At 48.1% G+C, this 13,094-nt stretch overlaps 1 protein-coding gene across 1 annotated transcript in view; it reads right to left on the bottom strand.

Annotated features, from left to right (window-relative positions):
- Positions 1–970: 970 nt before the first annotated feature.
- Runx1 (runt related transcription factor 1) overlaps positions 971–13,094 on the bottom strand; it is an 87,575-nt gene continuing 75,451 nt past the window's right edge. Inside the window, exons 5-6 of the mRNA XM_026783749.1 lie at positions 9,572–9,733; positions 971–3,141 (exon numbers count right to left, since the gene is read on the bottom strand). Of these exons, the coding sequence (XP_026639550.1) occupies positions 2,672–3,141; positions 9,572–9,733 (632 nt within the window). The 3' untranslated portion in view covers positions 971–2,671. The remainder of the gene's footprint in view (positions 3,142–9,571; positions 9,734–13,094) is intronic.

Here is a 13,094-nt window from a genome sequence, read left to right as displayed (position 1 = left end):
GCGCGCGCGCATGTGATGCCTCCTTCGAAAGTATGCAGGAGGGAAGAGGTGGGATTTGGAGAAGGGAGGAAAAAAGAGAGAAGAGATATTGAAGAACATGGAGGGTGAGAAAAACAGAAGGAACTGAAATGTGTGTTAAAATCCTAAGTAGGGGCCAGAAGAAGCAGTAGAAATGGCTTATTCCAACTTTCTTTTCCTGGACCAGTACCCCAACAGCCCCACTTATCTCAGAACTGGCTTACGGTCTTACTGAAGACAGTGAAGGAAGCCACCCTGATGTACCCGAAGGCAATGAACACAATTTCTCAGAAGAGTATGTGCCGTGTGGAATCTTAGCTCCAAGACAATGAGTGCCGGACTGCTTCTTTCTTTCTTTCTTTCTTTCTTTCTTTCTTTCTTTCTTTCTTTCTTTCTTTCTTTCTTTTCTGAAATGACTAAATTCTGTGTATGCTGGTAAGGGTTGAGGAAGCACTGAACGGCTAACCAGGCCATTTACAACAAAAAAATGAGAAGCTGATGCATGGTTTCCGGGGCAAAGATTCCAAGTGTGAGGTTATCTGGTCCCTCTCATAGGGCTAGAGTACCTTCAGGTATCAGAATTAACATGAGAAAATACAAATCTTCTTCCTTTGTCTTCCCCAGGATTTTTTTTAGGCCAGATATGGCAACCTATGCTAAGAGGAACATCTATTTCTGGAGAAATAAAGTAATGGTCCTTTCCAGAACGTGCTGTGGGCCAGCGGTGCAGCTGAGTGGTGGGGGAGCTATGCCCACTGGGAAAATCTAATCGCCTTTCTCGGATATCTCCTGCAGCTCTTCTCCAGACAGGGACAGCCTGCTAGCACAGGCTAGCCTCTTACCAAAGTGCTGTGCTCCGTGGAAAACAAAGAATCAAAATATATATATATATTTATAGATATAGATATAGATAATTCAAAAACAAGTTGTATTTTTAAATAAGTCCAGCTGTTTTCGCTGCCTGCAGCCAAAGATCTAATCTGAATGCTTAAATTTATAAAATAATAATAAAAAAATCCAACACTGTTCTGAAGTCCTGCTTTCAAACGCTCCTCGGAATTGACCTGACATCATTTCAACTAATTCAAGAGGTACATTAAAAACAACCAGATCAGTTTGAACACACAAATGTCAAAATCAGCAGTTAGGGTTTATACGTTGTAGAACGACTGAATTTTGACCAAGTCCTCCACTATAATGAGAGTGCCATTACATTTACAGTGACCGTGGTATCTGTTTGAACCATAGCATGGACTGCAGAGACACGAATCTTTCTTATCATGCTGATGCACAGAAAAAGTGCACAGACCCCAAAGGTTAGGGGCTCAGCCTGCTGGAAGCAACTCAGAGACGCTGGTGAGCAAGCAGCTTCCCGTAAGCATCCTGCACGGGTTGACAGGGTGTCTCCCACAACTGGCTCCTTCAGGCTTTTGGGGTACACACTCTTAAAACTCAGCCACTGGGCCTCAAAGGCACTATTACCCCTTCTATTTTGATCTTTGGGGTGCAGCCACAAGTTTTGGTTTCCGTCAACGAACAGGAACTAGTAGTGGAAGGCAGTTAGAGGATCATATTGGCTGATTTGGGGTCCGCCAGCTCGCCTGAACCAACCCCCTTATAAAGCACGCCTGAATCAGAAGGCCTTCGGGCAAGCATACCTCCAGGCCGAAATAAAATCCTCTTCGGAGCTATAATCACTGGCACCTCTCTGAACCCTTTGGGAGTTTTGCTTTTCTTTTTGAAGGGGAGGAGCCGGGTATGAGGCCCTTTGTTGAGCCTGGCAGAAAATTTTGTACTTCTGATCCTTGGAGTGACCCCCAGTGTCTAAAATCGGATTGAAAACATTGCTGCATTAGCTACCAACTTGTTTGAAAAACATAAAAGGGATTTAATGTAAACAGTATCTCTAGGTAACCAAGCCGCCACAACCCACCCTTTGTTTTTTTTCTCTAGCCATCATCAACGCAATAACATTTAACTTTGGCTATTATAAAGGAAAATGTAGTACTTGATATTTTTCTTAATATAAGTACATTTAAATAATTAAAAAAGTATTAACACATATGCAAATGTTCAAACATCGAGATACATAAATATCTAGGGATTTCTTTGTGGAAATACAGTAGTTAAAAAATGACCCAAAGTTGTAGCTGTATCTTTAAAAAAAAAAGACAAAACAAACAAACAACAACAAAAAAAAACACCCCAAAATCCCAGCTACAAGAAAGTCCAAAAGTTAAATAAAACGTAGAGAAGGGAACCGTATTTCTTTCAGTTGGTCAAAGGAAGAAAGTAGCAAGCACAGATCTATACATATTTAAAAATAACGACCACCCAGATGCAAACACACATTTTTTTTTGCAATTGATAAGGTGCGGAAAAGTAACTCCGAAATAAGAAATAATTGCCAAACTGGATGAGCTATGTCTTCCCCGCCCCGAACCAAAAAAAAATTCCACACTCTTTGGAATAAACAACGTGGTTAAAAAGTGAAGTCAAGGGTATAAAATCTTTCTTTTTATTCACAGCATTGCTAAATCAGAAGCATTCACAGTTTCCCTCCGGGAATCTTCCTGTTGGCCTCCAAGGGCCCTCCTGGCGGGGGTCTGTGTGTGGACGGCAGGTGCAGCCGGGCTCAGTCCCTCGAAGGCGCTCAGTAGGGCCGCCACACCGCCTCCTCCAGGCGCGCGGGTGGCATGTTGGTGGGCGAGTTGCTGTGGCTGCCCTCGGTCTCCACCACGTCGCTCTGGCTGGGGAGGCTGGGGTTGAGCAGCGCGGCGCCCGTGGACGCGTTGGTGCAGGGCGGCAGGATGCGCGGGGGCGAGCGCTCGCCGCCCACCATGGAGAACTGGTAGGAGCCGGCGGAGGTGCCATAGTACAGGTGGTAGGAGGGCGAGCTGGTCTGGAAGGGCCCGGCCTGGGCCTGCGAAGAGCCTGGGTAGGGCGGCGGCAGGTAGGTGTGGTAGCGAGAGGCAGAGCTCATGGCTGACATGCCGATGCCAATGCCCGACGTGACAGGCGGCGAATAGGTGAAGGCGCCAGGGTAGTGCATACGCGGGTCGGAGATGGACGGCAGCGTGGGGAACTGGCGCGGGTCGCCGAAGGCTGTCAGGTCTGGGGCCGCTGTGGGTGGGTGGAAGAGATGGCGTGAGTCTGTGTGGTCTGAGAGGCGAAGGCCTCCCTCTCTGCCAGAGAACACAGGATGGCCCAGAGAGCTCCTGCCCAGGGAGGGGGACCACTGGGTGTTCTCTCCAGGACACACAGGACTGCCCAGAGTGTCCTTGCCCATGGAGGGGGGGATGACAACACTGAGATGGATATTTACCCAGAGGGCTGTTGCTACCTGGCAAGAAGTGGATTTGGCCCATCATGCTGTCATAGTGAGTGACGGCAGACGTTTTGTAGGGAATCGTGCCGTGGCCTATGATATGTATCGTGACATGGCGTAGCATATGCATTTCGTAAGTACCGAAATGCCTCACACCTGGTAGTGCAATGTAATGCTTACAGTGTGCATGCATGTTAGACTCCTAGGTTGGTGAACTGTAGCCCATCAGTCAAAACTGACGGGAGGGAGCTTTGTGTGTCCCAGGAATTAAAAACGGGTTTTACTTTTTCAAATGGTTGTAAAACTGTTAAAACAAACACACACAGGTTTTTTTTTTTTTTTTTTTTTTTTTTGGCTTTTTGAGACACAGCCTCAGCCTGTAGCACAGGGTGGCCCTGTGAATCCTTTTGTGGTGCCAAGTATCTCCCACTGCCCTTACGTAACCATGACAACAGAGCTCTCAAAGCTTGCCCATTTCTCTGTGGCCCTTTGCTGAAAAAACAAGCCTATCTTCTATTTATCTTAAAATATTAATATTGATTAATATATTGGTAATATAACAGTAATTGGCATAACAACATTATTATAGCATATATAATGAGATAACATTACGGTAATTGAGGTAACGGATGCAGGTCTATGTTACTAATAGAATATAAATATGACAGTGGTATTATGTCGTTATACACAGTATTCAGGCTGGATAATAGAAAACTGCCATTTTCTTAGGCTCTGACCCCTTGGAATCAAACAGGAAGTTATTTGACTTAATGCATGCTGTGGTGGTGATGGTGTTGGTGATTGGCGTGTCACTTGTCTCCACGTCTAGCTTCTGACTGGTTCCACATCTGTGTACAATGCACACACGATGTCATGTCTTTAAGACTTTGCCTCACTGTTTTCTTTTTGATTATACTTATGCGTGTCTGGGCATGTGCGTGTGTGAACGTAGTGTTCACAGAAGCCGGAAGAGGCTTCCAAGTCCCAGGGAGCTGGCGTTACCCATGGTTCTGAGCCACCCTGCCTGGGAGCTGGGAATCAAACCCAGGTCCTCCGAAAGAGCTGAGTGTGCTCTTACCCACCCAGCCATCTCTCCAGCTGCAGCTTCGCTAGTTTGTCTGTTTCACACAAATGGAGAGAACTTGTTGTACCAGACTTTTGTGCACGCTGAGATCTTGTCAGAAATGACAAACCTTGCGTACAAGATTCATTTTGTGGGGAATGAATCTACACCTCTACAGACTGCCACTGGCTGTCCTCCCGTGGTTCGCTGCATCCCTCCGCCCTTTGCTCACGTGCACGCTGCCTTTGAGGCACACCAGGGGGTGTGCGGGCCAGCATGGCTTCCCTTGAAGATCAATTTACATTAGTAGCGCTGCTGGCATTTTTGCCCATATCATTCCTAGTGGGTGCTTGGCTTCTTATTTATTCCTTGTGAGTTGTTTGGCAGCTTCTAGGTCCTTTACCCACTGGATGCCAGTGGTATCCCCCACCGTGACATCCAAAAATATCTCCAGACATTGTCGATAACCTGGGAATGGGTGTAGAGGTGCACATTCGCACCCCCCCCGCTAAGAGCCCCTGCTGTGAATAGGAGGGTGTTGTGGGTAGCTTGTGTCCCCTGGAACGAGAGTTCTCATATCCGCCCCTCCCGAAGACACCAACAAAACAGCAGAGGCAAGAACTAAACACTCAGAATGTTAACTTCTCAAATGAACTTACAGAATAACTTTAAGCTCTGGGGGCATGTGGTCTGGGTCCTTTTGAGCTGAGCCTGCTAGGGAGAAACTTGAGGGGGCTAGAGAGCTTCCTCTGAAAGGATTAATCCGTTTGTGGAAGACGCTGGCTGTGAACAACTTCCTTCTATTCCAAGCCTATTATTCCAGCGCGAGAGCTGCCCTTCTTGTTTCTCCCTCTCCCTCCCTCTCTCTCAGTAATCTTTATTGCTCTAACACAGTTTTACAAAAGGAACTCTTGTGTACATTTGGGGTGAATGTGAGGGAAATAGGCTCCTCATCAGAGAGGTAATTAGAGTTTATGGAAACAGCCAGAGTCTGCAGCAAACCCCGCTCGCTGCTAATGAGGAAACCAGGAGTCTGATTTTCAAACAAACACTCCTGCTAATGTTTTCAGAGCGAGTCAGACATGTGGGCAGGGAAAAGGCTGTAAGCTGACAGTGGTTCTGGGGCTGCCGGGGCTCGGCTGGCTGCCCTTTAGCGTCTTCTACAGCCAGGCCACACCTCATTCCACAGGGTTCATCCCTGCCCCCTTTCTGTAACCATGTGGGAGCAGGCTCGATGTCACTTGTTTTGCTTACACAGAGAGCCGCGACATGTTTGAGAGTTAACAGGAAGCTTCCCTCCATGTTTTCCTCCAGTTAGATTTATACAGCCTAGGGAGAAGCCGAGGCCGGAGGGAGGGCGTTAGACAAACACAATCAATTTGTTGTCATCCTGATGCAATACTCTGGACACAAACAAATGACTCTGCCCATTATCCCTCTTGCTTCATTTGCCCTGAGACAAAAAGGTGAATCCACTGGAAAAAATGAATGAAAGGTCACCCCGTTTCACAGCCATGCCTGAACACGCTCTGCCGGTCCCTTCCAGTTACCACAGGGCAATGTGGGGATGGTACCAAGTTACTGGAATCCTGCGTGAGCCTGTGATTCGTCATGGGCCCAGCAGAGGGGTGATGGTACCGCCTCAGCTGCTGGGGCAGAGTAGCTGAAGATCTGAGATTACTGGTGCTATCTTTCTACACAAGGTCAAGTTCTCCCCCCTCACCCCCGTCCTCCCTGCATCCCTCCCTGTCTCATTTTTTCAGTTTGTAATCATTGGGGAAAAAAGACTTAGGCCCTTTAGATATGCTCAAATTCAAATGCTTGTTTTCATTTACAAATGTTATTTTCAGTTATGTAATGGGTGTATGTTGGTGTGTGTGTGTGTGTGTGTGTGCATGCGTGTGTGTGTGCGTGCACACGCACATAAGAGTGCTATGCTTCTGGATGCTGGAGGAAGAAGTCAGATACCCTGGAGCTGGAATTATGGGTAGCTGTGAGCCAGCTGATGTGGGGCCCGGGAACTGAACTCATGTCTCCTGGAAGAGAAGCGGAGGCTCTTAACCACTGAGCCAACTCTCCGGTTCTCCTTGTTTTCATTTTCCAATCTGGTTCGTCCTCTCTTCCTACAAACCAGCAGTCACGGAATTTGCCCACCATCACACCATGGCTCTTCTATCCTTTTGGCTGGCCTTCCCCACTTGAGGAGCTAAGGTGACTGTGCCCCCTCCCCAGGAGGAAGGTCTGAGCATTAGAAGGGTCAGGTGTTTTCACTAGAAGTGAAAGTTTTCACGGGATGGTGGAGCTAGTCTGGGCTCTCCAGCCTGACAGGGACAAAGCAGCCCACTCTAGGCCCCTCCCACTGCCCCCAAAGGATTAAACAACCTGAGCAGATAATGGCTGCCTTAAAAGGATCTTCTGCGTGACTCAGATTAATGCTGTCTGTCGCCCAGGTTGGCAGCTAAACATTAATTAACAAAAAGAAAAAGAAGGGGAGGAAAAACAAGAAAAAGAAAGGTAAACCTTCACGTGACAGCTCCTGCCAGACAAGATGTGCAGTCTGTGTGCAAGGGACATGGACAGACAGAGTGTACTGGAGAGGGAGGCCGGGTGGGGCTGGGTGGGCCGGGTGTAGCCGAAGCCCACAGAGGGGTCAAGTTCCCAGACCTGAGGGCCTGGAGCCGCTTCCTCTCATGGATCCCAGCCTTCTCCTGCCCCAGGTTACCAGAGCACTTCCTAAGCCTGCAAGACCTGCGCTCAGGGCTTCATTTCCAGAGAGAGCTTTGCCAAGCTGAAGCTCACTCTCCTGCGCCTGTTCCCTGCCACTCATGAGAGCCTGTTTGTCATCTCTGGTCTTCCCTACAGCGCAGCAGAGGTCACTTTTGGGTCCTGAAATGGCTTTTCTCTCTCTCACATTCCTGTACCATAAGCACCCTTCTTTCTAGCTGGTGTTGTTGAAGTCCCTATCATTAGGAACATAGTTGTGTGGTGGCCCTCTCCTATTTTAGCCGATGGTGGCGCTGGCTGATAGATTACCCAGGCCGTAATGAATGACCCCACACACCCATGTGTATATGGGCAGTGCCACCTGGACTTGATCAATAAAAAACAAGTTAAAAATGTTTAAAAGACATGAAGTTTAGAGGGAGATGCTATGAGGGAGCCAAGGGGAGGCATAGGCAAGCTGACATGATCCAATGTGTTCCATACATGTCTGCTGTTCTCCAAGAGTAAAAGGAAAGCGTTAAGAGCCAGTCTGGCATGTGATCATGTGATCGCTGGTCAGCCGGTGGAGCTGGACCTAGGTGCACACTTGGGGTGGTGACCAAGCTGAAAGACTTATGCAACACATTTCAAGGAACAGACCTACACTGGGGACATTTCCAAGGAAAACATTAAGTGTTTTAGATGCGGGCTGTGGCCAGCGGACAGAGCAGCGTCACTGACAGGAATTTGGGAGAGCCGACAGATGCTCTTGGAATCCAAGTGTCCCTGAGGGGACAGGCTTTTAGACACAGCCAGCTGAGCAAATGCCACAATTCCTATGTTACCCTCTTAATTCCTTAGACCATCGGCACCCATGCAAGTGTTGGCACAGATGGCTTGAAATCAGGTGAGAGCGGAGAGAGGAAGCTGGCTTTCGTAGCTCAATCAAGAGCCAGGGGCGGGTGAAGTTCAAGGTGCTCACTGCCCCCAGCTGGCACAAGTGGAGACATTTTGTGCGTGTGTGTGTGTGTGTGTGTGTGTGTGTGTGTGTGTGTTCATTTATGGGCACCTCTATGTACAGGCACTTGTGCATATGTGTGTACATGTGTGTGCAGAGACCAGAGGCGGCCTTGGTTTTGTTCTTCAGCAGGGGTCCAAGTCGTCTTTTGAGGCAGGGCCTCTCCTTGGCCGGGAGCCCTGTGATTAAACTCCATGTCCCTAGTGCTGGGATTAGAAGCCTGTGACACCACACTTTGCTTTTATACCTGTGTTCTGAAGAGTCATACTTGGTCCCCATGTTTGCAAGGCAGGGGCTTTACCCAGAGAGTCCTGGAGATTTCTGATGGACATGCTGGGACATTTTCTACTGGCATCTCGAGGTCAAGGACACTTATAGCCAATGTCTGGTGCATAGGACAGTTCCTACCCCAATAAAACATGATGCAGCCCAAATGCCAGTACCCCCAATACCATTGCTGGGGGCGGGGGAGACAGGCTACAGTAGCCGGGTGAGTCGGGGTGATTTGTGATGGAGACTCTGACCCCCTGGTAGAACCTTAAGCAACTGTGGTGGTTGTCTGCAGTCTTTCACAACATTGAAGGCAGCTGTCCTGACCCCTCTGCCTTTCTGCCTGCCCACTCACCTGTTCTAATCTGCCTTCGAGGGCCCCAAAGCAAAACCCACCCCCCCTCCACCGCACATACAAGTGCACTGCAGGCCTCTTAAGGATGAAGGGCTCTCAAGTACTTCACAGTTTGGTTCAGCTCCAATTTCAAAGCCCCGAACAGTAAATTTCTTCTTTAGCCTTCAACAAAGGAGTTTTTTCCTGTAACTCTGATTTCCCTGCCCAGGAGCAAGGGTGAGTGCCAAGCCCCAAGGGCTCATAGGTTAAATGACTAATATTTAATGAGCTCGTATTAACAACAATTATGCTAACCATGACACCTGAGCTCTCCACCTTGTTCCTAACCCTCAGTCTGAACAGCCCTTAGCTGGCAATGTTTATCTTGGGGCATATTTGTTCCCTATTCCGAAGTGTACCATTGTGCTGTTCACAGGAACCTGTGACAGTTCACCAAGGCTGGGGAGCGCAGCCATGGGCTAGAATTTAGCTGGGAGGTGGATTCCTTTGCCAAAGGCACACAATCCTTACTTAGGCCGCTTTGCCTTTCCAGAATAGTAGTCCCTGGCCACCACCCTTCCCCAGCAGACATGAGCAAACCCTAAATACGGAAGAGATGGACGGAGACACCTCTGTCTCCTCACTCTGTCTCCTCATCCGCTGCCTCTTCTCATGTCAGAACAGTCAGTGCTAGGCATGGCAACCATGCAGAGGTGAGTGACTTTGTCTTTGAACCCTGTTCTGCTCTGGATCCAGCCTGCTCCTTCCCTTTGTCTCCTATACTCTTCCAAACCTTCCCTTCCAGACCCCTGGCAGATACGTTCTCAAGTGGCTTACTTGAAAGTCGACTGGAGAGTTCCGCAGAGAGGCTTGTCATGCCGCTGGCACGGCCAGGTGAGATGGGCGTTGCCGGGTGCACGGAAGAGGAGGTGATGGATCCCAGGTACTGGTAAGACTGATCATAGGACCACGGTGGGGATGGCTGGATCTGCCTCGCATCTGCAGAGAGACAGGGGTGTTGGTGACAGATGGAGTGGGGTGGTGTCTTAAAATGAAAAGGTCTTATAATGATAACTAGTCACCATTATTTAAATGATTACACATGTATGCACATAGCTTGTTCATAGAATCCAAGTATTTGATGCCCCTGTGATATGGTGGCTCCCCTTAAAGAGGAGCAGTTCATGTGGGATTTTAGATTTTTATTTCATAGTGCTTCCTTCTAGAGGCATAACATTGCAGATTATACTCAATGACTTAAGGGTCCAAACATGACCTAACAGCAGAGCAGGGCCGGAGGGGAGCAGAACCGACAGGCTGTCCTGTCCTGCACCTCATGTTACCCTAAATGTCTTGCTCCAAGTATGTGTGTGGGACACCCAAAATCCATACACTCAAATATTTCCTGCAAGGCATGCTTATATTCTCACTACACACACTTACCAAATGAACACATACTATTCAGATATTTTAAACACTTAAAAAGCAAACAAAAGAGGTTCTAGAACCATCATAAAGGCCTTTAGGGTGCGAGCTGCGGTGTAGTAATCCGCTGTGCAGACAGCCTAGCACCCCCTAGCCCCACGTCTGAAACGACACGAAGCATAAAGTGTTATGCTGTGATTCATGCTCCGTCATGCTTTACTGCGGTGAGAAGAGTCAGGCCAGGCCTTTCTAACCTTGTAACTAAGCTGTGCAGCATTGCATAATATTTCATAGCCTTTTAAAATATGCTCTGGAAAATGACCTTTACGATTCGAGCCCAGGTTCTGTGTTTTCTTTGTTGCTGCTGTTGTTGTTGTTCTTTTAAACACAGGCTGTAGATTCGGCATCATCTTACTTCCCACTGTGGTTCAGTGAGGACGGCACCGCATTACACATGCCGAAGCCGTCAGCCCATCAGCCCTCATTTCTTCCACCACAAGGAACCTCCGTGGGTCCTTTTGCCAGTGGTGGGCCAGCAGGTGGTGGCCATGAGCCTCTCCGAGGAATTTTGGGTTGTTTTCAGTCTTTTGTTTGAGCCAACAAAAAACAAAAAACAAAAAACAAAAAAAAAAACAACGAAGCAAAAGCAAACAACAACAACAACAACAACAACAAAAAAGATGTGACAATACAGTGTTCTTCTGTGTTTGTGTGAGAGGTCTCTGTCCTTTGCGCTGATGGGAGTGGAAGTGGGGCCACCATGAACACAGGAAAGCCAAAATTGAAATAGCCATGTTGTTAGTTGCCTCACAGGAAAAAAAAAGTGAGCACCAGGCCCATCTGTCGGATCAAACCGTCATACTCCTCTCTGGAGTGAGATGATCGCTAAAAACCATCCGGTGGCGACAGGTCAGGGTCCTGGCTCAAATAAGTCTAGCTCAGAATTTCTCTGTTTAACTTATGTGTTGTGAGAGTCAGGGAAGAATCAGGTGGGGGTTGTGAATTGAGGTGTGGTACTTATGATCCTAACGGGGTGGATGCTGGGAAGTGCTAGCAGGGATTCAGTGGGAGTTATCCAGGAAAGGCCTCAGCCTGAGAGAGCATCACCGTCAAGCGTTCCACAAAGCCCAGGTGAGATGCTCTTCTTGAAGGAGCTGCTTTGGGTAAGTCCATCCATCAAAGCAAACACAAGCTGATTCAGCACGAGTTGTGTGCCAGGCATGTGATAATGTGGCCAGTCATGGCGGTGAAGAGGCGCATGCCCCTGCCATGCTGGGATTTATCAGGGCAAAGCTTCCAAGTGCAATGCTTGGAAAGGCTCCTTCCTCATGCACTTGTCAGCACACTGAGGATTTCTCCATCCATCCATCCATCCATCCATCCATCCATCCATCCATCCATCCATTAGTCTATCCGTCCATCCACCCATCCATTCATTCAACATTTGCATATTCATCTGCTGGTGGAATTACTCACTGGTTCTGTCATTTATGTCTCCACACACAGTTTTGTCGCTGGGGCCCCTGGGGTAGGGACTCACTAGTAAATGGTTTTACAGTCCCTACCTTATAAGAGGTCCAGCCACTGGAAGGGCGAGAGGCCATAGAGACCGAGTGCTAACTTGCATGCCTAATTTGGACTTGCAAACGGCTGCTTCCAAGGCAGAGGGAGAGTGACAGTGGTGTTTGTGCTGTGCTGCTGTGCTTACATTCTGCGCTGGAGAGGAGCAGAATGGGAAGGCATTGGGCATACGTCGAACAGATTTGGGGTTGAATTCTGCCTTTGCTGGAAACTAGATTCAGCAGATCTCATCTTCTCCTGTCTGTCAAGGGTAGTATCAAGGAAGAAGCAAGCCACAGGAAAAGAGACATGTCACGCTGTGTGGCCATTGTAAATGCTCAGTCAGCCTGATTGACTTCCATGATTGTATTATTGCTAAAGGAAATGCAGTCCCGAGGTGTAGCTGATGCTTGGTGGGAAAGGCAACGCCTACTTGCACTGAGGTGGGGCCCAGGCAATACTGCTCTGCTTGGGGTTGAGCGTCTTGAGAAGAGCTAGGCTCTACGTATTAAATGGTGAGTGAGGAAGGACACTAGAATTCTGTGATAAAGAGAGTGCGGGAATTCAATATTTCAATCAATTCATGCTTCTGTTTTTAAAAGTTCTAGATCAGAAAATTTAAACTTGGGCTTTTTATATGTTGGTAGTTTCTGTATGCTCATGTTTTCGATGAGAATACATGACCAAGGTCATTGCAAATATGGATAAGAGGGGCTCCCTCTCTCATTCCTGAACCTCACCCCCTTCCATCTGAAATGGAGGTGAAAGACAAGGGAGAAGTAGGGAGACAGAACAAAGGAACATGGTGTATTTCACTCAGGAAAAGAACGTTTTTAAGGCAACGACATCAGAATGTCTTCAGTGTCTGTCATGACCTGTAAAATAATTCATATCAGAGTGGCCGCCTTCTCCCACTTTCAGCACCAAAGTGTAAAGAGCTGAAGAGCTACCATTCTTGTCATTAGAACAAGGAAAATGGTGAACAGAAAATCTCTGACCTTTCTGGATCTCCCAGGGAATTCTGGCAGTATAGCAGGCCCAAAGTCTGGGGAGGAAGCAAGCACAAAAGACCACACCAAGGAGACAGAAGCCTATGGGAGTGCATCGTGGGGACATCACCATGCTGAAAGCTGAATAGGGACGGATAGGAGAATACAAGTCTGGAGAGCTACAGTGCTGCCCAGAAGGGATGTGCTGTGGTCCAGGGACTCCACTGGGTTCCCACAGAATCCCATCTCACTGTGGACTATTGATGGAAGGGCTGTAAGGAGCAGAATAGGACAGAGAGTTCACGGGAAGCTAAAGACCACAAGGACTCGAGAGGGGTGGGACTCCTATAGTTACACTAATTCGCCCTAACCCAACCCCTGCCTGG

This window comes from Microtus ochrogaster, chromosome 2, assembly GCF_000317375.1.
Source record: "Microtus ochrogaster isolate Prairie Vole_2 chromosome 2, MicOch1.0, whole genome shotgun sequence".
Lineage (NCBI taxonomy): Eukaryota > Metazoa > Chordata > Mammalia > Rodentia > Cricetidae > Microtus > Microtus ochrogaster.
Note: the sequence above shows the minus strand (reverse complement) of the source record. Positions and strands in the feature narration are given on the sequence as shown.